The sequence below is a fragment of the Brienomyrus brachyistius genome, unplaced genomic scaffold, assembly GCF_023856365.1.
Source record: "Brienomyrus brachyistius isolate T26 unplaced genomic scaffold, BBRACH_0.4 scaffold40, whole genome shotgun sequence".
In the NCBI taxonomy this organism is placed as follows: Eukaryota; Metazoa; Chordata; class Actinopteri; order Osteoglossiformes; family Mormyridae; genus Brienomyrus; species Brienomyrus brachyistius.
In genome coordinates, this window is record NW_026042315.1 from 1,797,786 (window position 1) to 1,823,878 (window position 26,093).

General features: G+C 41.2%; 1 protein-coding gene across 1 annotated transcript; it reads left to right on the forward strand.

Annotated features, from left to right (window-relative positions):
- Positions 1 to 12,579: 12,579 nt before the first annotated feature.
- On the forward strand, positions 12,580 to 16,968 carry LOC125722563 (cytohesin-2-like). Its single transcript, XM_048998733.1, has 2 exons — positions 12,580 to 12,882; positions 15,592 to 16,968. The coding sequence occupies exon 2, from the start codon at positions 15,597 to 15,599 to the stop codon at positions 16,746 to 16,748; it is 1,152 nt and encodes a 383-aa protein (XP_048854690.1). The 5' UTR covers positions 12,580 to 12,882; positions 15,592 to 15,596; the 3' UTR covers positions 16,749 to 16,968.
- Positions 16,969 to 26,093: the final 9,125 nt, after the last annotated feature.

The following is a 26,093-nucleotide window of genomic DNA, read 5'->3' on the forward strand; positions in this document are numbered from 1 at the left end:
GTAGCAATAAAAACCACTGCACTTTAAATGACGTTAAAAAATATGTAATATTAAAAAAATATGTAATGTTTTTTATTGTATTATAGACATTTACTATGTCATTATATTATAAAAGGCTAAATAATCGAAGTAGCACAACATCAGTTGAAGAATTCAAAGACATTTTGGAGAGCTAACAAGCTACTCACCTCTGCGCCATTTTCACTCAGAGTTTGTTGTGCTTCAAACGGTAAAGTTTGTTTACGTTGTTTCTATGGAAACTGCTCTGACTCTCCGCTTGACCGTAATATAAAGGCATGTATGCAGTAATTTTCTGATTGCAGATTTGATCTGGCAAAAACTGGCACTATGATGGAAGTTATGCAGAAGTGCAGAGTAGATGGAATAATTTTTGTACCTCAATAAGATTGTATGCCTTTTGCCTGTGTCTCCAGCCAGTGCCGGGGGTGAAACGCGCCTGCAATTATCAGCGGGATAACATTATCGTTTTTTTTATTCTGTGGAAAATGAAAGACCGATTTGCTGGCCAGATTTATTTATGAATCATAAACATGTTGTGGGCTATATAAGTAAAGTCAGGGCTCTCAAGTCTTATGCATTGACTGTGAGACACTTGCATTTCAACCAGTTCACATGTTCACACACCGCACCTTATGTTTGTCAAGCTGAGAAGTAAGGGTTAGGGTTATAATTATGAATAAATAATGTACTTCCCTGTGAAACAATGATGCTGGATGTTTATTTGCATATCATGATATGGTGCAGCCTTTTAATAGGTTTCTGTTTTTCTGTTAATCCTTCATGGTGTTGAATAAGTCAGCAAGCATAAGTCTAAGGCTAGTGAGTGACTGGTGTTTTCGGGGGAGACTCCCTAGAGCTGGAGAGAAATACCTTAAGGCACGGGATGAAAAATCCCAAATCTTCCAGGAAAAATGTCAGCATTATATGTATTTGCCACACAGAACAGAACAAAAAATTCCTTAGGGAATCACACGCCTACCATAGTCACTATACTACTCAGAACGCCTGGCAGCCACCAAATCAAACATAGGAAAAGGTCCGGATTTATAGCGTTAGAATGTGGTAGAGACTAATATCCATAACGTACCATCCTAGAACACACTGTGCTCTAAAATTTAAGCCCAATTAAAATCTGAATATTAAATGAGGAAAATAATTTGATTTGTTCTTCTATCCCAAGTTGTGGTCTAAAAGCAATAAGACCACCATCCATTATACCTGCTTTGGGGAAAATGCACTCCTGTAGCCACTAGGGGAGCTCTCACCTCTTCTGGGCCCAGCTAAATAATTATGTTACGCATTCTAACAAGCTTTATTATCTGTGTCAATAAGCCCTGCTTTTACACTAACACTCCTGCTGAGAGGCTAATTTGATTACCAGTCTTGCCCTTGTCATTAGGAACACATGAGAATTTGCGCAGTGCTGTTTCACAGTGGATTCTCACTGGTTTTCCCCAAGACTGGTACGATACATTTTATTCAGTTTCATACCACAGGTTATTGCAAGAGGGATCAATTGGTTTATACTAGTGCAAGGAAACTATTATTATGATGGTGGGTTATCAAACACAGTAGCTGGCTACCTCAGACATAAGACGCCCATTACGTACCTGTGTATCACCTATATGGGCTTGGAATCTGTATATAAATTGAAATAATTATTCATAGCCCAGATAGCATCATATTATTGTTTCAGCGTTGAAGTATAGTTAAATGCATTGAATTATGGTCAGTGTTAAATTATCAGCATTGAAACTGAATTGATTTTTGGTCATTTTTTCAATATTGAAAAATTAATGGTGGCGAAACCTTGATATAAAGTGACTTTTTCAACATTGAAAATAAGATGCTGAGTTAACATCAATATTATTGAAAATAAAAATGGAAAAATGAATTTATGGGGGGCGGCATGGTGGTGCAGTGGTTAGCACTGTTGCCTCACACCTCTGGGACCCAGGTTCGAGTCTCCGCCTGGGTCACATGTGTGTGGAGTTTGCATGTTCTCCCCATGTCGTCGTGGGGTTTCCTCCGGGTACTCCGGTTTCCCCCCACAGTCCAAAAACATGCTGAGGCTAATTGGAGTTGCTAAATTGCCCATAGGTGTGCTTGTGTGAGTGAATGGTGTATGAGTGTGCCCTGCGATGGGCTGGCCCCCCATCCTGGGTTGTTCCCTGCCTCGTGCCCATTGCTTCCGGGATGGGCTCCGGACCCCCTGCGACCCAGTAGGATAAGCGGTTTGGAAAATGGATGGATGGATGTTACAGGTAAGGCGTGTGTCATGCCCGGCTCGTCCGCTCCTCGTGTGTGCCACGCCCCCTGATTACCCACATGTATTTCCCTGATCGTCTCCAGCTTTGTCTAGTTACTTTGATTAGTCCTGTGTATTTAAGTCCTGGTCTCCCCGGTTTCCCTTGTCCGTCATTGATGTTTGTAGGTGTGCTACGTTTTCCAGTCCTCGTTTGCCCATTAAATCCCTGGTTTTGCCCCGACTTCACCTGTCTGCCTGCTATTTCCACGCCTGCCCGCACGATCGCCGCTTCGCCCGACCGCGATCGTGACAGCGTGACTTTTATAGAAGACAGTGCTGCTGCAGGAAGAAGAATACATAAGTAAAGGGGGGATGTTGCGTTCAGTTAGTAATTGTTCTGTTTTCCATATTACTGTATGTCACAAGAGGGTGCTGTAAGGCTGTTTGATTCGACTTCAATTCCTATTCCAAGAGTCAAGAATGGATAGTTGATCCCAGGCAGCAGTTTTCCAGATTATCAACTTCAAAAACTAAAAAATATGATAGGAAAAAAGTCTTTGTAAAATTAAGAAGTATATAATACTATGAATGACAAGGGGTCTTAATACTTTTCATTTAATTTTATTAACTCAATCTTTTGCTGGCAAGTATACCTTTTAAATTTATATACATAACAGTACAACTGCATTATTTGTGTTTTGTATGCACACTTCATACAAAGCAAAAGGTTATGGCGGCTACTTCATTAATAGTATTTCTTATTGATACTTTACAATTCCGTTCTATTGCCCAACTCCCAAAGGATCATAGATTTTTATTAAAACATAGTAGTCTATGGAAATGTCAATACTAATCATACATTTCAGTGACATAACTAAATAGACATATGTTGACACACAGACACAGATAAAAACAATTAAACTCCCTCTATGTGAAAATGACATGTGACACACGTCCTCAATGTTAAAATCCATGAGTGTAAAAAATGACCATCGTTGCTAATGTTATATCTCAGGTCTCAGATTACTTCTTTAAGTGTCAATTAAACTGAAAAAAAATCACAGAAAAAGGCAAGCTTATTTGCCGACATTTAGTAACCGACAAGCTGATTAAGGAGGACTAAACCTGTACCTGGCTTTCCTGTCAGCTCCTTGGGGATGGCTAATCTTCAAATTTTATTACAAATACTACAACTTTATTTTGTGCCTTGCTTAAAGTAAAATATCTCCAGACTACTAAATACCGCGTTAATGGTGACATTTTTAAACTGATTCGCTTCTTTCGCCTCACTCTCCTCTATGTGACGGGTGGGCGTGGTTGATCTAGCCGGCTCCCGATTGGCGGGTATTCGGTAGCTCCTGTGTCATGTGACTGGTAGTAGCGTAGGCAGCACCGCCATAGCTTTGAAACCCTGTGTGCCTCCTTGGGCGATACGCGATGTTGGCATGGTAATTGTGAAATAGAGGATTCATAGATATGACTTAGTGAACCGACTATTTTCGAAACTGCAACAACATGAGGAATGTTAAAACTAGAAAACAGGGAACCACATTTCACAGGTAAAAAAATCTGCGGTACGGTCAAATAAGATACATAACATGTTTACTTGCCTGTGACACTGACGGGATACTAGCATTAGTTTTTGTTGAGAATACTATGAGCAATACTACATAAATTTGGGGGGGGGGGCAGTAGTGGTGGGCTTGTTTATTTATTCTACATAATTGTAAGATATAAATGCGTTAATTAGTAAAGAAGTTATGGCTAAAAGATCTTTCCATCTACACCCTGACATGTTGCTTGTTTATGTCTAATTATCGCTCCAAGATGGTGGCGCTGCTGACTCGTTGTGGAAAAGCGAGGTGAGGCATCTAGGCTTTCAAATTCATGAGCACCACCATGTACTTCGTTTAAATGGGAGGTTCACCCCAAAACTATAAAAAAGATATTTTAGAGGGGCCTTAATGCTATCTATTCATCAAAGTTCTGCTGGGAGTTGTTCAGGTTTGGAAATATCAGCCGTAGAAATGTCGGGCTTCTATCGAAGTACACTACTCGTATCACTGCGCATTAGACACAAGCGCGAGCTCCCTGGCAATATCTGCTGCGCAGTGATATTATTGGTGTGTGGAGTTGGGTAGAAGGAAATAGTTCGTATATTAAACTGCTCGCGACGAAGTCTGTGGATTTTCTTAACCTGTTCCTGATTTCTGGTAAGAGATATTGCTGTTGAATTTTTCAAATACGATGTTCTGGCGCTTTAAGTAGTGAAAGCAAAATTGAATCTTATTATATTGCTTATTGGATTGGATTGGATTGGATTGGAAAAGCCCTTTATTGCTGATGCAATATACCATGGCACCAGTCACAAGTACCGGTGAAGAGCAGGCCATCAACCGACCTTACATATACACAGACATCACAGTAGGGGGAAGACCGGCCGGGAGACAGGGGAAGTGAGAAGAATAGAAACAAGATAACATGGTGGGAGAGGAGGAGAATAAAAAAACACCCCCCAGATTGCACTCCAGTAGGGAGTACATTGTGGGAACCGAAAAAAACACCTCAGCAACATAAGCACATGGGCACTACACCTTACATAAAAATGACACGACTTGCAACGGGTAGGGGAAAGGGGGTGTGGAGGTGACCCAGCAGAGACAGACAGCCATCCGGTCCTGCTGCCATAGAAACGGCGCTGGTCAGACCCGCCTGTTCACGCTGGGGGTATGAAGCGGCGGAGGCGTGGGATGGGGGGAGGGTAAGTCCTTGGGATTGGGGGAGAGGAATGCAAGAGAGTCTCACTGCCTTGTTCTTCTGGGGGAGTTGTTAGTTCCAGCAGCAGCCTTGGCCAAGGCCAGTGCTGATATGGGGGAGCCAAATACTTGATAGAATAAGGTTGTTTGGGTTTCCATGCGAGGAGCTGAAATTTCCAGCTCCTCTAATGTCCACGCTGATCTCCGCCATCCAATAATTTTTGCAAAGCTGTTAGCTTCTCCACGATGTTATCCAGTTTGCGATCCATTTGCACAGTCTGCACAGTCTGAGTGCTAACAGCTCTGCCCACTCCATCAATCATTCCGGCCAGCCTAGTGGGGCTTTGAGAGGCTGTCACTGTCTTCTTCAATCTTTGATAAACCAGGGCAATGCCTAATCCAATCAGCATAATACCTGTAATCATGGTTCCGAATAAGTAGATGTCTTCAATGTCCTCCACGGAAAGAGCTGCCAGGCACACGACCCTCCACCGCTCCCATCCGTCCATCGTGTAGCCAGCTGCGTACGTTCCTGCAGGACAGTCAGGTTCCCCCGACCCTAGGCTTCTCGTCGAGAAGATGGTGTCAATTGCGTTGAGAGACCAGCTGATCAAATCCATAATTTTTCGTAGTTTGGAGAGCAGGGCTGAGAGAGTCTCTTCACAGACACAGTATAAGACAGTAGACTAGACGAGACGAGAGGAGCGAAGCAGGGAAGATAAGGGGAGGGAGAGGGTAAGAAGTGCGACCGCCTCCGTTGAGAGCCAAACGAGAATTCATTAATAAGTACCTATAACATGTATACTGCCCAATGTTTTGATTTAATAAATATTTAAAATTAATAAATATTTCAAAAATACTTCAATATTTAAAATGGTTCATGATTTTCAGGAGCGGTACAGTGGTTAGCACTGTTGCCTTACACCTTTGGGTCCCAGGTTCGAGTCTCCGCATGGGTCACATGTGTGCGGAGTTTGCATGTTCTCCCCATGTCGTCATGAGGTTTCCTCTGGGTACTTTGGTTTCCCCCCACATTCCAAAGACATGCTGAGGCTAATTGGACTTGCTAAATTGCCCGTAGGAGAGCATGTGTGAGTGAATGGTGTGTGAGTGTGCCCTGCGATGGGCTGGCCCCCCATCCTGGGTTGATTGATGGATGATTTTCAGGTCACACTGCCCCCTCAGAGCCCACCAATCAGTGACTGTCTCATAGTGTGATGTAATACACAATGTCCGCACCACCCACTTTTCAGTGAGCAGTAAAAACACACCAGCTTGTCTCAGCGGACAGCGGCTCTTATCAGATAAGGGGAAAAGGACGAGATATCAAAAGTAAAAATAAATATATCACATTTGGTTAACATCAAATGAAAACAGCCCTGCAATAATATATTGGATTCTAGGATATCACCTATTAAAAGGGTGAATCTATTCTAGCAGACCATAAAAATCCAATTATGAACAGTGAAAATGGGCATAATAGGTCCCTATAAACGACAGGTTTCTGTCCATGGTGCTGAAAACCAGGATTGGCAGAATTCACATTACAGCGATTCCCCACTATATCGCGGATTTTCCTCCGACGCCTCACAATTCTCTGCGTATCCCGTACATTGTTTGTGGTCCGATTGTTTTCGTTTTGTTCTAAGCCCTACGATGGAAGACGTTGACCATTCAGGAGAAGGTAAAACTTCTGGATGTGCTTCGGGAAGGAAAGCGTTATGCGGATGGCGTTCGCCATTATGGTTTGAATGAATCAACAGTACGCTACATGAAGAAGGATGAAAAGAATGTGTAAGAGCCATATATGTTTTTATTTTTATATATTCCATTACATATATAGAGAGAAAGTTGTGTGTGTGTATACATATTAAAAATTATTATTTTATTATTATTATTATTATTATTATGTTACTCATATCCTTAGCCCGACATTTAACATAGCCCGATATATGTGTTTTAATGAGTTTACATATGTTTAAAGCATGTGGGAGGGGTATTTTAAGGCTTAAACTTAAAAAAAAAATTATATGATCCTTCTGTATCGTGGATTTTCACCTATCGCTGATGGGTCTGGAACGCATCTACTGCGATAGGCGGAGGATCAAATTTACCTTCATGTGGAGTCTTGGCTTTTCACAATGTTTCATTCCTGCTTATAGCTAAGGTTTTTTTTAGCCGTCGTCACTCTAAGGTTGCCCATTAATGGTTTGGAATTGGGAATGTAAAGCTGTTTTGTTAGCATGTCTGCCTTACAATTCCTTTACTGTAAGTCAAGGCCTGCTGGAACTCAATACTGCTTCATGGCGCTTGTATTTACTCTTTATTTTTTATTACATTATGTTTGAGACTAACCCCTTTATCTACCTCTCCATTCCTCCTGTTGAGCTCCATACAGAACTAGTGGAGAAAAGGGGTGCTTGGAGGGGAGACGATATCTCTGGATGCCCACTTAAGAAATATCTGCGTTACCTTCCAATACACCTTCCAAACTTAAGTGGATTGAACATGGGTGCTGTTGAATTAATAAAAAAAATGCACTGTATTAAAATTATTTTGTTTATATAACATAAAATTGAACTATAAACATGAAATTTAAATCTGTTGAGTTTATATATTGACAAAATAATAATTCAGAATTTTGAACCCTCATTGAACAAAATTAAACCTAATATGGACAAATGGAAAGCATTGAAATTATCCTTATGGGGGGAAGGTTAATGTTACTAAAATGGTTGTGGTGCCTCAAGTTAATTATCTCTCTATGATGCTTCCATTTAATATTCCGGAAAGGATATTTGAACAGTACGAGAGTATAGTATAAGATTTTTGTTGGGAAAGAATAAACCTAGGATTAAAATTACTTCGCCCAGAGACAAGGGAGGTCTAGGATTGCCAGATGTTAGATTATATAGCATGTCATTTGAAATAGCCAAACTCTACTATCACTGGAAGAATGTGAATTCTGATGTGGACTGGATAGCTATCGAGAGCAATTTGGCTTCACTATTTCAACCTCTGCACATTCTGTCACAATGGGGGGACAATATAAGAAACACAAACCCGATAATATCTTTTTCGAGAAATATATGGATCAAAATACATAAGAAGCTTAAAGTATCACATGACATGCAGCCATATTCCTCAATTTGGCACAATCCTCAAATACAAATAGTAAAAAGTATGGAAACAATGGCAACCCAAAGGGGTGAAAACTCTCTGGGATTTATTCGTAAATGGGATGTTTATGTCATAATCAGACTTAAAGAGTAAGTAGGAGGAGGAGGGAGTTTTTGGAAGTTTTTGCAACTGAGGCATTGAGTCACGAGTGTTAAAATGCAGAAGATGAATGGTCAAGAATACTTTCTAGAGTGGGGAAATATTTTAGGGAAGTAAAAGGTAAATTTATTCAGTATAAAATTATACACAGATAGTACTGGACACTAGTTAGACTAAATAGAACTGGACTAATTAATACTGATCAGTGTTGGAATTTTAGAAGGCAGGTGGGGGTTTATTTACACATGCTGTGGCAGTGCTCTCAGGTATATTCATTTTGGGGTAGAGTTCTTGGTCTCCTGGACAAATGGCTAGGCTTTACTTTACCCCGCAAACCCGACTCTCTCTGCTAGGAGATAGAGTGGAATTGCCAAAGGTGAATAATAAACAGTTTAAGGCTGTGATGGTGGGACTCAACTGCCATGAGGGTAATATTAAGGCATTTGAAATCCTCAACAATCCCCAATATAAAGGAATGGACCAATGAGATGATTAAGGCAGCTTCATATGAAAAAATGTTGGACAGACTAAATGGGAAACGAGGTATAATGAAAATGTGGGAATGTTTCTAGGGCCATGTTTTTGAAGGATAAATGGCTGGGAGGTTGAACTAGTGATTGGTCATATTGTTTTATAAATGTGAATGGCTGAAGTGTATTATATGAGAGTGCTGTAACTTTTTGGTTTGAAAAATAAGAAAAATTTGAATTACAAAATAAAATGTTCTTAGAACGGCATGGTGGTGCAGTGGTTAGCACTGTTGCCTCACACCTCTGGGACCCGGGTTCGAGTCTCCGCCTGGGTAACATGTGTGTGGAGTTTGCATGTTCTCCCCATGTCGTCGTGGGGTTTCCTCCGGGTACTCCGGTTTCCCCCCACAGTCCAAAAAACATGCTGAGGCTAATTGGAGTCGCTAAATTGCCCATAGGTGTGCATGTGTGAGTGACTGGTGTGTGAGTGTGCCCTGCGATGGGCTGGCCCCCCATCCTGGTTTGTTCCCTGCCTCGTGCCCATTGATTCCGGGATAGGCTCCGGACCCCCCGCGACCCAATAGGATAAGCGGTTTGGATAATGGATGGATGGATGGATGTTCTTAGAAAGTAATTTCATGTAACCACTAGTCTTAAAATTAATTACATCCAACAGTACATTTTTTAGTGTAGGTAAGTAGATGGATCGATAAAATTAAATAATTATTACAAATCACAAATAACTATTACAGTCATGGCCAAAAATATTGGCACTTGTGTCAAAAAACACACCCCTTCTCCTAGAAAATTGTTGCAATTACAGATGCTTTGGCATTGTCATTAATTTCTCTTGTTGGCACTTGAAGAAAACAAAAAGAGGAAGAAGGAAAAACAGGAATCGGAGACATTCCACGCCAAAGGGCACCTGCCCTTCTCATATTGTCTCAAAAACCCAAAGCCAGTCAGAGTGGTCTGGGGGTGATTGTACACCCAAATAGGCCATTTGATCCATGTTGGTCTTAGTCTTTCTCATGATGGTGGGTAAATCTGGGGTGGCTCTTGTGGTTCTCATATGAGGTCTTTGGTGCACATTAAGTGAGGCAGATACAGGCCACCCATTGTGTACCTCTGTGCCATTTAAATGGGCTTGCAATCTGAAGAGGTGTGAGGTCACAGTGATTTAACACTGACCCACTTTTTCTTATGGCCTTGAGCCAGGTCATGACAATATCTTGTGCAGCACTAATGACGTAATGGCATCTGCTCATGTTATCTCATAACTTGAAGCTGTTTGTGCAGCACAACCCACACGGCACCAACAAGACATTGAGAACAATCCCAGCAGCCCTCGGCTCTCTTACCCAATGCTGTTATAAGGGGACCAAACTTCTTTAAATTTCGCTTCCACAGTGGCTTTTGAAAAAAATAAGCAAATCACGCAATGCTATTGAAATTATTAAAACATAGAGATTAACAGTCAGATATGTTTTGTGATTTTAAATGATGAAGTAATATATTGGATATAACATGAATGTATTTCTTATTTCTTTTTTTTTGGGTTTTCTGTGGTGAGAAATGAAAGCTACAGGCATGTAAATATTGCTTCCTGTAGTAACTTGTAAAATGTTCCTCATTGTTAACAATCACATTACATGTGAAGGTGTCAGTCAGTGGAAACGCATAGTGAGGCACGCTGGCCAACCATTGTATTCATTCAGGACCAGCCCATCAAGTAAAGGTTTCAGCACCACGGACAGTGACCTGTGTTAAACTGACCTCAGGTTCCTACATTGGCTCTATGGAATTTTCTGTAAATAATGAAATGCCACTGGCCCCCTACATGCGGAAATGTTTCCCCCTCCCCCAGACTTCTTCAGAGAGCTTTGGAGGACATTGTCTGCACGCTACCAGAGGCAACTAAGAATGTGCTTGAGTTGGGAGGAGGCAGTAGTCCCCATTTTTCCCTCCTGCTGTAGAGGGTCATCGGGAGGAGGTGGGTTTGCTGCTCTCTTTCGTGTCTCCTCAGCAGGTGGCTCTTAGAGATTTGTCTGAGAAAGGTCTGTTCCAGGCTTGTGTTAAAGTGCTGCATTTTCGGGCACTGAGTGGACTGGCAGATTCTAGGTGGTCAGGTTTGTTGAGGCCTGGATCTTCCCCGCGGGGATGTTGGAGGTCCCTGTACAAGCCCCCCATTGAGAAGCACACGGTGGATCTTCAGTGGCAGATTGTGCACGGGGCAGTGGCCACAAACAGACAGGTGATGCACATTGATTCCACAGGGTGGCAATTGGTTTTCTTAGCTAATCTGTTTCTTTAAAACAAAGAAATGGATTGTTTACTTGTGTCTTTTATTCTACATCATAGATAATGCGAACCTTCATATAAGTAAGAGGTAATATTTTGCTCAGTATCAGTTCAAGTTCAAATACTTCAGGTTTTTTATTTGACAAAACACATAAAATTGTTCAAATACTTCAGGTTTTTTATTTGACAAAACACATAAAATTGTCATGCAAAGTCATTGATTTATTTTTAAAACTATTGCACTGTGATACATTTAACATCATATTTTCAGTTCTGCCAAATCTTTTATTGACAGCTTAGTGGTTTTCTAATGGCTTGTGGTGTCACATGGTGGTCGAAAATGATATTACAGGCTTTTGTTGAAAATACCTTAAAATTCATCTGGAATGTATTGATTTATGCCATAATTAATGATGCAAATTAACACAGATGGGGCCATTTTGACCCCATTTTGATGTTTTTGAAGAGGTAGACGGTCCAGTTGGCTGTATTAGTCAGTCTGCTAAGAAACATAGTGCCAACAAGCCCATGGCCCCTTTTCATGTAAAACTTCATACAGGAGGCTGTTTGTGCAGTTTAGTGCCTTTGTTAGCCTCGGCTCCTGTAAATCATATAAGCACACCCACCACACCCCCAGGAGCATTCCGCGTGCCCCCACCGGCCAACCTGCTTGTCCCCCCCAACCCACAGACCGTCTGTAGTTCTGAAATTTATCCACATGGCTGCTGACCAAGTCTAAGGTAAAATTTCATAAATGAAATTTTCAGTAAAATACATTTTTTTCCTCTAATCTGGGAGACAGTGCAGAATTATTGGAGTCGGTCCTAACTCTGTCTTGAATATGTACCCAGCAGGCACCTAGGACTCGTATCTCCCTCTGAGAATCTCTTCTAATGCGCTCAGCAGCAGAAATTCTCCATCCTAGATGAGCCTGCAAAGTTCTGTAGAAGTTAAATATACTTTAGTCAAATAAAGAATGAGACAATTTACTTAAAGCATGATATAGTTCATATTGCTCTTCAGGCTTCGTGATAAAATATTAAAATTATGGAGTACAAAGTTGTACATGCAAAGAATACAATGCAGAGTGGCAGAGCGCCTGGCCCAGAGGGTTTAATGGAATTTATCTTAATGTCTTTATTCTATTTTACTTTAATTTTTACCATATAATTCATTGTATTGTTCTTTCGATTTTATTTCTATTTTATTTTTGCTAATACACCGGATCTGAGTGCCTCATTTTGTTCCCTTCATGTAGAACACGTTTTGTAATGACAATAAAACATCCTTATCCTCATCTAAATCACACTGTCTAACTACTAACCTGTTTAAATAATATAATTGGATCTCAAAGGTTAATTGTCACTCAATTACCCCCTCAGCCCAACAGTACCACAAACACCCAACATGCACGGAAATTTTCTCCTAAGTTGTTTTCCCTGCCTGGAACAATACCACAGCAGTCACATGGACTGATGTTTCAAAACATTTCAGAAACCTTGCATTGAAACTTGAGGTCTTTAGGAGGGATCAGTCCGGGGTGGCAAAGTTGCCACCACAAAGGTTTTTGATTAAGGGATTCATGATGCCAGGTAGCCATCTTTCACAAGCTGGTGGGCTGTGCCACTGATGCCTTTGCTTGGGTTTTATATGTCTGTCCTGGTTTGTGTTCTTGCCACTTCAGGTTCCCTGGTTTTGGTCTACATTCCTCGGTCCTCTGCTGTGGAGTCTACCTTCTGCTTCACCTCATTCTGGAGCCGCCCATCCAGTCAGCGGCCCATGTCCCCCTGGTTCCCTGTTTCCTGAGGTTAGTCTGCTAGTCTCCGGGGCCAGGGGGCAGAAATCTGCCATGTTGGATGGGTGGCCCAGGTTGGGGTGCTCCATCATAGACTGGTACATGAAGGATTATAAATGGTTTTTAACCAGTATGTACCGAGTGTGCATCGTGACGAAAAGAATGTCATGGGAACATTTAGGACTGACTGCAGTATTAGTTCAAAGCATGATTGTGTTTTTCTTAATTTTTATTGATTTATTTTTGGATTATTAATTTTTTAAAGTAACTTCATTCAGTTAAAAGGGGTTTGTCCATTTGCTTTAGCAGAAGTTCGTGTAAGTATGATGTTCACCTTCCTTTTTCATAGTCTAGTCTTTGCCAAGTTTTATGCTTATTTCCCCTGATTAAGTTAATCTGACGTGTGTTTAGGAGGGTCATACAGGCTTTTTGTTTGTAATGGAAGCACAGGGTCTGTACTTGAAGCTTATTTGCCATGTTAAAGGAAGCATTTTACCTTCCTCTCTAATCTCTTTTTTTCTTGGCTCTCACTGCAGTCTCCTCTATGCCAGGGTTTCTCAACCCAGTCCTTGGACCCCACTGCAAAGATCCACAGTTTTGCTCTGTCCAAGCTCTCAGCACAGCAGTAAAAGGTGACTGTTTGGTTCATGCATGCAGGGATCTGGGACAGAGCAAAAACGTGGAGCTGTCTGGTGGGCAGAGGAATGAGTTTAGAAATGCTGCTGTATGAAGTATTAAACCATTTGACCGGTTGGATAAATGTTAAAATGTTTTCTCAAAATATAAAAAGAGATAATCTTCTGTTTTGCGTCTCATTACAAGCAAACTTGTTTTTTGTTTTTATGTCACTCTAGTATTTGATATCTAATTTTCAGTCTTCTGGCAATATAATGTGGTGAATGGTGAAAGACTTCCAGCGGGGGCTCCGGTTTCCTCCCACAGTCCAAAAGTGCGCAGGGTAGGTTAATTGGCAAATCTGAGTTGTGAGTGTTTGCGCCCTGCAGAGTGTTGACTCCTGCCCAGGGTTGGTTCCTGCCTACGCCTGTTGTTCCAAGGACAGGCTCCGGTCCCCCCCGCGACCTCAGTTTGGCTTGCTGTCTCCCCGCTTGGTTTTCTTTGGTTTACGTCTTCACTAGCCCCCTCGTTGCTTTGACTTGTGTGTAAGTTATGTATGTGTGATTGTATTGCTGCATAGGGAGTGACTGCTATTTTGTTTTGCAAGTGTGTGTTGGACTCTGTTTATTTGGTCAGGGAGTGAGGTGGAGTGTTTGTCTTTTGGTTTCCTTTTCTTTTGCACTTAGGTGAGATTAGCTGTGGGTCGCACTTGATAGTTGGGGATTTTGTTTGTTATTTTGGCTGTGGTCAGTCCCAAAGTCTTTTGCACTGGGTTATTTGTTCAGTGTCAGTATTATACATGGAAAAAAAATGAAAATACAAAAATATCCCTTTGTCCACTGGTGTTCCCTTCTTGCCCTCACCCTGTTTGTCCCTTTATCCCATTCCCCTTTCCCGTGAATACTGTTACACTCCAACCCTAGACAGGATATCAAAACAGCATCTTACCTATCGTTTTAAAAGAGATGAGGGATATTAATCATTGACCTTTATCTTTGCTATTTCAGAAATCCGTATCTGCTACCTTGTGACTGGAAGTATACACTGTAAAAAAAAGGCAAAATTTGTCACAGTTTTAAACCATTTTATATCAGCCAATTTGACTACAGTATAATTATTTTTTTCCTCTTATGTTAAATGACAGAAAAGTTTTTATCAAAACTACATTGCATAACTGGCATCGTAGTACTGATTAGCACCGATTCAGACATCCCGATGAACAAATATGAAATTCATTTAAACTGTGGTACCTTAAATCCGTCAAGTTACCCCGATAAGCCAGTAACCCTGATTCGTAGTACAGGCCACTGATCACAAGCACTCGGTGTAAACGTATTGTTTAACCGGCGCTGTTGCATTACCAGGGTGAGAGCTTGACTTGTTGGTTAGCTATAAAAACAGACGTTAGTGCAACTCCACGTTAATGGTGCGGTCATCATGGCTTATAAATGCTTATTATCGTTCATCATTGTTTGTGTCAGTAACGATAACATAAACACGGGTAGGCACCAGGAGAACATCATTGGCTCTTGCATCGATTACTTTTCCCGTAACACCCTTTAGATTGTTTCCCTGAAGGGCAGCAAACCGACAATTTCGGTGTGATTGAGCTGATCACGTGTGCATGGGGAGGGAATGCGGACCACATGACCTTCCCGGCGAGCTCAGCGCATCCAGCATCGCTTCGCAAATACAATCAAAATGTTTTATCTTTATTCACACTTTCTATCTTTATTCATTATCTCTACGATCTCACTGCTAGACGAATGCCTGGCATTCAGAGCATTCTTTATTAGCCATTTGCCTTTGGATGCAGTTTATTTGCATGCCCCAAAGCTTCCAGGCATCAGTAATTGCTTCCCACGTTACTCCGGTCCTGGGGTCTTCTGTAACTGCCCTTTGGGATTACATATATTCAGCATATGCTTTTGTCCGAAGTGAGGAGAGTTTGGGGTCAGAGCACTTGGGTCTAAGGGACTTGCTCAAGGGCTTAACAATGTTACGATTACTCTGCCATGGGAGTTGAACCAACAACCAAACTGGCAGAGATGGCCAACCTGCTGAGCTCCACACCCGCTGACGATCTCCTTTTCCTGTCTGCTGCAGTCTCCATGGACCTGAGTCCAGAGAAGCACTCTGAACTTGAGGACATCCGGCTGAGGAAAGGAGCCCTTCTGCTGGAGATCCAGAGGCTGCGGGAGGCGCTGAGAGAGGCCCTCATGGAAGTGGAGGTCCTTGAATCCAGCACCAAACGCAGCCAAATCTTAGAAAAGAATAGGCATGTCGCCATGGGAAGAAAGAAATTCAACATGGACCCTAAGAAGGGTATCCTGTTCATGGTACAAAACAATCTTCTCCGGCACACGTCTGAGGACATCGCCCAGCTCCTATACAAGGGAGAGGGGCTGAACAAAACAGCCATTGGGGATTACCTGGGTGAGAGAGACGACTTCAATATCCAAGTCCTCCAAACATTTCTTGGGCTTCATGAATTCGCAGGGTTCAACCTGGTACAGGCTCTCAGGCAGTTCCTCTGGAGTTTCCGTCTGCCAGGAGAAGCACAAAAGATTGACAGGATGATGGAGGCCTTTGCGCAGAGGTACTGTCAATGTAATCCTGGAGTCTTCCAGAACATTGACACCTGCTATGTACTTTCATTTTCCATAATCATGCTAAACACTAGCCTTTATAATCCAAATGTGAGAGACAAGCCCAGTGTGGACAGGTTCATCTCCATGAATCGAGGAATCAATGATGGAGGCAACCTGCCAGATGATCTCCTCCGAAATCTTTATAAGAGCATAAAGAATGAGCCATTCAAGATTCCTGAAGACAATGGGAACAATGCCTTCTTCAACCCTGACAGAGAGGGTTGGCTCTTCAAAATGGGAGGAGGACGGGTGAATACATGGAAAAGGAGGTGGTTCATCCTGATGGATAACTGCCTTTACTACTTTAAACATACTACGGATAAGAAACCCAGGGTGATCATTCCGCTGGAGAATCTGAGCATCCGTGAGGTGAAGGATCTCAGGAAGCCTAACTGCTTTGAACTGTACATCCCTAACAACAGCAGACAGCTGATGAAAGCCTGCAAAACGGAGGCGGACGGCCGCCTGGGAGAGGGAAATCATGTGGTGTACCGCATCTCGGCGCCAACCCCTGAGGAGAAGGACAAGTGGATACAGAGCATCACTGCTGCTGTGAGCACTGACCCTTTTTATGAGATGCTGTCAGTAAGAAAAAAACGGCTGAATAAATAAGTAACGATAAAGACTGTGTGAATATGGTTGGATGTGCTATTGCAGAAAGTATTTATTTCAGAACAAGGAACTTTGCACAAAGTAATGTTTAACCTTAAGGTAGCATGACCGAATACCAGGTTTTGTTTTGATGCGACTTATTGTTCACTACAGATTTTATCATCGAAATGCCCTGTCCTTTTTTTGTATAAATGTGAAATTAAATGTTATTTGCACTGTATTGCTGATCTTTATGTCAGAGAACCTTTTTTTCTGAGAATCCACACTGCTGTAAATTTGCATCAACATGATTGGGATTGGGATGGAAAAATTATTTTCCATCTTAACCCATATTCTAAGCATATTGATTTCTCTTGTAAATTTTACTTTTACAGCAGTATGATTTAAGACACTAACAGCAATTCATTTTTCAAACAGTAATTGTTAATGTGATAGGAATTGCATTCAACAGCAAATGCGTTCAACTTAACCAAATGTATAAATCTTACATATTCTGATGATTTGACATTCCCCCGACGTCTGTGTGATGTATTTCAGCAACAACACGCAGTTAATGAGATCACTATGCGGAATTTAGCCGACTGTTATTTTACTGATTAGGATATATCACCCATGATTGGGGTATACTATATATCAAGGGTCAGCAACCTTTTTGAAACTGAGAGCTACTTCACGGGTACTGAGCCATACAAAGGCTACCAGAACAGACTTTACCTAAACTTATCTAAACTTCATGTAGAATAAACACGTTTTAAATGCTTTTTTGGATATTGTCATTTTCAAATCTATATAAATACAAATGTGATTAAAAAAGAATAGCAACAAGATAAAATGAAATTTTAGTCACTGCCCACTGGTGAGTTGTGGTATTTTTAGAACAGGTCCGTGGACAACTCATGTGGTTCTTGGGGGCATCCTGGTGCCAGTGGGCACCATGTTGGTGACCCCTGTTCTAAATGGTATGTAGGGTTTGCAAACTTCACCAACGCTTCTGATGTAGCTACATTTAGGCTTATAGTGGAATAATATAGTGGAAGATTCCTTGCGTGAGTGTCTGAGAGCGTGAAAGTCATGCTAGATGCAAGGTAGTCGGCAGCCCTGCTTTCCGTGTGCATCTGTCTCTTACTTTAGGTGGCTAGAGATTCAGCATTACTCAGGATTAGGAGCCACTTGCACTGATAATAATTAGTTTCTTTTTCCCCTTGCAGTCTGCTGCTGTATAACATTATGAAATCAGCCCAAAAATCCGCAACCCATGACCTAATATTTACCCGAAACTATGTTTTCAAAATAGCACAATTGGGCATGAACACCGCGGACCTGGAAACTCTGCTGAGCATTGAGAATCAGCGTGCAAAGGCTCTTAATTTGGATATGTTTGTGAAACGTTCTGCTGCACAGCACAACAAAGAAAAACAACTGGTCAGTGATAATGAAAAGTACAATCAGCATTGTTTTAACCATGAGAGTCCAAATGCTTAGATAAATTGTCACCTTTTCAGTGTAAGTATGCTCCTGAGCTCCACGATTCTGAATGATAGTCGGTTTCTCACTGAACCTCCATGCCACTCTGTTAAAATCTCTCGCCACCCCATGTAAAATTTTCTAGATCCACCACTGTGCCAGAGCTAAGACTTAAGAATCTTGAGTATTATTTCAACAAAAACTTTGCTTGGGTGCTTCATACTTTAAATTAAATATAAATTATGGCAACGTGCAAAACTATTAAGCAAAATGCAACGTATTTGTTTTTCATTTACGTAATTATATATGTTGATTATGATTCTGTTTAGTTCCACAGTACATGCAGATACTACAATCCAAGCATGCACTCTTAGGTTAATTGCTATCAGTTTATATAAAGATTTCCCATTCGGCGCCTGTTACAGAAATTTCAGTCAGAGACTATCTTCTGATATAGAAAGAATGTTTACATTTTTTTTGGCCGTGGAATAGTTTTTCAGTGCTGCATGTAGTTTCTCTTTATTGTTTGAATAGGGCACAATTATAATTATACTACATTTATTATAATTATATAATTATATTATATTATAATTATTATATATATCATTATATTAGGGTGCCCCTCGCAGAAGGTAAATTTAATCTTATTTAATAAAATGTTTTATATAGCTTCAGATCACAGCAGAAGTCATTTACTGTAAGGTTACCTTTACTATACAAGATATAACAGCTCCAAAAGTTCTTCATTTGGTACAGAAAACATACGCCTGACAGATGGTGAAGTTTATTCCGTCTTTATTCTTCTAGACACCATGAAAAACTATAAAATAAACATATTATTAAATTCCTGCATTACATTTAATCTTACAAGACATTCTAAAAGATCCATGATATTACCGCTAAACAGCGGCTCATACATCACCGCAATTCCACTTTTCAATACAAGACAACAAGTAAATACAATAAATATAAATTACCGTTTGCGCCTTCTGACAAAATGCTTAGGAGTTATTACAGATCCTGCCGTGACAAGCCGACAAACCACAAGTTGACTCCATGAATCTCCCAGCATGCATTTACTCCTACCCTATTCCGTCACATGACCATGTATTCAAGGGTTAACACGGATCAATTAAATAGTCAGCAGAGGGCACTGGCATACATTTCACAGTATACATTCTATATTAAATCAAACCAGCAAAAGGTGATTATAAAATAACCGTCTTAGTGACAGTTACAGAGTGGCGTAGTCACCCTTTCGCTCTATAGCGCCCCCTACCCCTACTACGTTTATAATTATAATAATTGCCTCATGTGCAGTTACGCTGGTTAAATTACCTGGAAATGTTATTAACTGCACATTCTCCTAGAAACTAACAACAGTGCTCACTCAGGTATATTTATAATGGTCAGAAAGCTGATGTAAAGTCTGATATAGTGCTGAATGTGTTATTTTGTAGACAGTAATAGGTTTAATAAATTTTATATTCCATTACTATAGAAAGCTATACTTGCTTACTTAAGGCATTTTGCATTATTAATGTGTGATTTAAATGAAGGTAGTTTTATTACAGTCAGCTTTTATTCACAGTGTCATCATGAAGAGGAAGTGTGACAATCGTGAGTTTTTGGGCAACCACAGAAAAGCAGGAAAGTAAGTAGAGACAGTGAGATAATTAGTGCCAGTCAGATGATAGACGTATACAGTATGTGAGTCAAGGGTTCTTCATATATTAATCATCCCATTCAGATAACAAATCCTGAGAGATCCATTCCTGAGCATCATGCCAAGAAACACCACTTGTTTACTGATAACTGCTTTCATGTAGACTCTGCTGTGCTGAGAGTAAAGATGAAGAGGGAGAGACAGCAAGAGGCTGCTGACAGCAGAGAATGCAGGTGACATGGAGGGGAGTGAGAAAAGGAGTAAATATTGATGGTTAAGAGTGAATAATGACGTTACAGTAGCCTGATCCTGATGTTAGTTTAATATGCTTCTTAGTTTGGCTTGTGGTGTGTATTTCAGATATGGCATTTAAGCAGGGAGACTGAGTGTGAGTCAATGACAGAGAGAGAGAGAGAGAGAGAGAGAGCAGACAGGCAGGTGAAGATGAAGGTGTATTAGGGAGGAGGGGGGAGGAGCTTGGACCTTCACCAAATCAGCCAAATGTAAATGTCACGTCTATCAAACAGGAGACCCTGCTTTCAGGAGAAATGGTTTAAAGATCACACTGGGCTCCCTTACAGCCCCCCCCCCCCCCCCCCTCGTCTTAAGGGGGGTTCTTTGTTTCTACTGTGCAAAATAATTTGTAACACAAATGTCTAAACTGGCATGAAAGACACATTCAGCTCTTGTGAAGACTGGCATGTGAAACTGGAAAATGCACTGGGGAAATTCAGTGCACATAAAGACAGGCAGTGCCACAGATTAGCACTGATGACATGGATTCAGAAGATCAATCCTGTTAATATTCAACCTTCAGATGAGCTGGAAAGAGCAGCAGCAAGTGAGGAAAAATCTTCTGAAGTTAAGTACTTGGCACGGCAAGGCCTGGCTTTTCGAGGTGTTGGTAAGGAGAGTGGGAATTTCAAGCAGCTTCTAATGCAAACAGCAGAGGGCGATGCAGAGCTGACCATGTGGCTGAAAGGTCACTTTGATTTCACCAGTGCTGTTTAACTGTAACGCCTGTTCCTGGGTTGCCCTCAGTCCTTGTTATTGGTTATGATTCTCACTGTCCTGCACTGTGTCTTGTTAGCTGTGTATTTAAGTGCCTGTTCTGCTTCTGTTCTTTGATGGTTCATTATAGCTGTATGTTGTATGTATGTATATAGTTCTCTAGTTGTGTTTATTCCATCATTTAGTTCATTCCTGGACATTTGCTGTTTATTTTGGATCCATCCTGATCCTATTGGTTTTGATGTGTGTTGTAATAAACCCTATTTTTCCACCCGTGTCATGCACTGCCGCAACCAGAAGAGGGCAGAAGATATGGCACAAAAACAAAGGAAGAAGCCTAACTTTAAAAAGAACAAAAAACATCAAGACTCATCCAGCATGGGGTGGTGAGTTAAGGAATAACACAAACAATCAAAGAATAAGCAAACAAATGAGAGAAAAGATGCAGAGATGACTGAGAAGCAGGGGATGACTGGAGAAGAGATGACAGGACCAGAAGACAAGAGGGATACAGGGAGAGCAGAGAAGACAGTATAACTGAAGAATGGGAGAAGAGGAGAGACTGCAGAGGAAGGAGAACATAGATGACTGGAGGGGAGGGAATATAGGAGCAACAGAGAGAAGGAGGAAGTGCTGCGGAGGAGAAGACAGGATAAGAGGGGAAAATGTGAGCAGAGAAGGACAAACACCCCCACTGCCCAGCAAAGTGCACTTGTAAGTAAACCACAATTTTAGCCTTGGGCTCAATATCTGGACTTGTCTCTGTGTAGCAATGCATAGAATCCTTGACACTGGTTATGCCTGTACTGTATTAGTCCTAAACCTGCCATTATAGTGTAAGGAGAAAAGATTTTTTTTTAAATAAATCATTTAAAAAAAAAGGTAGAGCGATGTAGCCGCCGGAGAAGTCCCCCCCCCCCCCCCCCCCCCTAAAGCCCTGTTTGTTCCCTTCTAGCTACCAGATGAAACTCACAATGCACCCCAACGCCACCTAACTTCTCTTCCACATGATGCACCTTATTTACCCTTTGAATCCTGTCTATTATTGAGCGTTTTTCTATCCATTTGATTATAAGCTTATTACACTGTATGTACATTAGTCAGCCACATATGCTGTATATCTTTGTTTTCCGGACAGTCTGGGCTACTCAGATGTGTCATAATTCGATTTGTAAATGCTGACAGTCTTGATGTCATCCTTCTTATCAGGAAAAACTACTTGTGTATATAGATATTTCTCAATTTTTAGTTTCATCTAATATAAAAATTGGCAGGTAGTACAAATATAATCTTATAAATGCTGAGATTAGAGTATCTGCGATGCAGGAATGCAGGGGTTTCATTGGGGCCCTTTCTATGGCTTAGTACTGTGAAGGAATACATGGTTAGTGCCAGGCGCAAATGAATATCTTTGATTTTGCATACATTTGGTAACTTGTTGAAGTTGTCTGATAGTCAGTAATACATGGTTTAATTATTATGATTTTTTTATTTATTATTTTAAAATATCTGAAAGAATTTGAAATAGAAAAGCTTATTTTAGTTTATGGTCCACTGGATAAACACAGACATTACAGACGGTTTTACAGTCTAATGCTGAATGTTGTTTGCTATAATTTTTCTGCCTGCATATGCTGTGATTGGTGCAGTGAAATTTGAGAATGTGTTTATGGTCAGTATCATAGCCTCAGACAACAAACCAACGCTGTAGCGCGTCACTGTGTTTACATGTGGGAGGGGTTCCAGTTACATAATGGGCTCATTCTAATTCAACTGTTTTGACGGAGCTCGACAAACCTAAAAAATAAATGCTGGTGTTATCAAAAACTATGTCATATAGCTATATTCCAGATTTATTACAGCCAAACACATCTCGGAGCTCCGAGGAACCTCCTTCTCCTTATATTTCCCTCCATCCCACTCTTCTCATCCCTCTATCCCTCAAATACTGTGTAATGATGATATGTGTGCGTGTGGAGGGTGAGGGATGGAGTGGAAGGTAATAGTTAATTAAGTGGCTACACCTGGGTTGTGAGGGATCTGGGGTTAATAGAGGGAGTGGGAGGCGCGTTAGGGAGATTTGGTCTGGTAGGCACCGTACGCGTTGGGTCCTGGGGGAGGTGCCGCTCGCATGCCGTTTAGGGCTGCCGGCTGTGAAGCCAGAGAGTGGGCTGTAGGGACAGTTCCCGGTGCGGTAGGGCGAGGAGAGTCAGGACAGTGGGGGTAGGAGGCTATGACCACTGCTTAGACGGGGTGGTTGATAGACGGGAGTAGCGGCACCTTCATAGGGATGGATTGGCGGTGGGGGGGTGGGATTCCCTTTCCGTGGGACGTTCTAGGTGACGGACCGGTGTGATTATTCCTTCCCCGAGGGAGGGTCCTGATCCCTGGGGGGGGGGGGGGGGTGTTCTGTTTTAACTATGTCTTTATTGTATGTGTGTTACGTGTGGTTTAAATGCGCAGTGTAACCGCTTAGGGTCGGGACAGGACTATATACAGTAGGCGGTTCTGGTCCTGTAACGCTTGCCTGTGCCCGAAGTGTGGGGATTACTGTGTATTGCAGTGCTATTGGTGTGCCGTGCCCTAATGGGCATGTTGTGTGGTGCGGGATTTACTGTGTGGTAGTGTGGATTAACACACGCTTAAAAAGGGGTGGTGTGCTACGGGGAGAAAGCGGGACCGAGCTCTTTGTGAATCCAGATCCGACCCGATGGGTCGCTGCATGAATTGTACTGAATAAAAGTATCTTTGTAATTGTAGCTGCAGTCTGGTGGTGATCTGTTCTCCGTTTACAGCCTCTGACGCTACTGTAGTTTGGGTTCGTTACAATATCAGTTCGATGACTCGCATATTCCCTATAATATAGGGTCTATATTTTCTAATTTTAAGTCATTTTTTTATGTTTATAACCTTAGATCTATGCAAACCATTTCGTATATATCCAACAACACAGTACAATTATGGTGGATATCTGGTTTATTACAGTAAAACAATGTAGATTTTATGTATACTGAATGTAAAATTAAAGTTAATGAAAGCAAAATTATAGAAAACAGCTGTTGTGCCTTCGTTTTACTAAAACACATGTTGGTACAATAAAACCATTAAAATTTTACAGATAAAGCATATGACCATAAGTTTAATTTCTGTAAAAATACAGAAAAGAAATTGACCAGTTTCACTGAAGGGGTTTCCCTGTTATTTTACAAACTGTGCGTAAAATTATGTTTATGCAATGTAGTTTTGATAAACCTTTTCTGTCATTTAACATAAGAGGAAAAAAATAACTATACTGTAGTCAAATTGGCTGATATAAAATGGTTTAAAACTGTGACAAATTTTGCCTTTTTTACAGTGTATACTTCCAGTCAGAAGGTACCACACTGGCAGATACGGATTTCTGAAATAGCAAAGATAAAGGTCAATGAATAATATCCCTCATCTCTTTTAAAACTATAGGTAAGATGCTGTTATGATATCCTGTCTAGGGTTGGAGTGTAACAGTATTCACGGGAAAGGGGAATGGGATAAAGGGACAAACAGGGTGAGGGCAAGAAGGGAACACCAGTGGACAAAGGGATATTTTTTGTATTTTAATTTTTTCATGTATAATACTGACACTGAACAAATAACCCAGTGCAAAAGACTTTGGGACTGACCACAGCCAAAATAACAAACAAAATCCCCAACTATCAAGTGCGACCCACAGCTAATCTCACCTAAGTGCAAAAGAAAAGGAAACCAAAAGACAAACACTCCACCTCACTCCCTAACCAAATAAACAGAGTCCAACACACACTTGCAAAACAAAATAGCAGTCACTGCCTACACAGCAATACAATCACACATACATAACTTACACACAAGTCAAAGCAACAAGGGGGCTAGTGAAGACGTAAACCAAAGGAAACCAAGGGGGGAGACAGCATGCCAAACTGAGGTCGCGGGGGGGACCGGAGCCTGTCCTTGGAACAACAGGCGTAGGCAGGAACCAACCCTGGGCAGGAGTCAACACTCTGCAGGGCGCAAACACTCACAACTCAGATTTGCCAATTAACCTACCCTGCACACTTTTGGACTGTGGGAGGAAACCGGAGCCCCTGCTGGAAGTCTTTCCCCATTCACCAGATTATATTGCCAGAAGACTGAAAATTAGATATCAAATACTAGAGTGACATAAAAACAAAAAACAAGTTTGCTTGTAATGAGACGCAAAACAGAAGATTATCTCTTTTTATATTTTGAAAAAACATTTTAACATTTATCCAACCGGCCAAATGGTTTAATACTTCATACAGCATCATTTCTAAACTCATTCCTCAGCCCAACAGACGTTTTTGCTCTGTCCCAGATCCCTGCATGCATGAACCAAACAGTCACCTTTTACTGCTGTGTTGAGAGCTTGGACAGAGCAAAACTGTGGATCTTTGCAGTGGGGTCCAAGGACTGGGTTGAGAAACCCTGGCATAGAGGAGACTGCAGTGAGAGCCAAGAAAAAAAGAGATTAGAGAGGAAGGTAAAATGCTTCCATTAGCATGGCAAATAAGCTGCAAGTACAGACCCTGTGCTTCCATTACAAACAAAAAGCATGTATGACCCTCCTAAACACACAAGTCAGATTAACTTAACCAGGGGAAATAAGCATAAAACTTGGCAAAGACTAGACTATGAAAAGGGAAGGTGAACATCATACTTACACAAACTTCTGCTAAAAGCAAATGGACAAACCCCTTTTAACGGAATCAAGTTACTTAAAAAAATTAATAATACAAAAATAAATCAATAAAAAATAAGAAAAACACAATCATGCTTTGAATTAATACTGCAGTCAGTCCTAAATGTTTGTTGCATTTTGTTGGCTTACTGGCGCTATGTTTCTCAGCAGACTGACTAATACAGCCAACTGGACCATCTACCTCTTCCAAAACATCCATGCAGAGTTTCCTGCCTGTTTCTGACAGCTTTCACTGTTATTCTTTTGCTCCAGTCCTTTGTACTTTTCCAGGTTTTAGTATCTTGACCTTTGCAATCTGGAGGATTGCTACCCTCCAACTAGCTGTTTTGGGTCAAAATGGTCCCATCTGTGTTAATTTGCATCATTAATTACAGCATAAATCAATACATTCCAGATGAATTTTAAGGTAATTTCAACAAAAGCCTGTAATATCATTTTCGACCACCATGTGACGCCACAAGCCATTGGA

Bases quoted from the DNA above. Each gene is read 5' to 3' on its own strand.
- LOC125722563 (XM_048998733.1), top strand. From the start codon at position 15,597: ATGGACCTGAGTCCAGAGAAGCACTCTGAACTTGAGGACATCCGGCTG.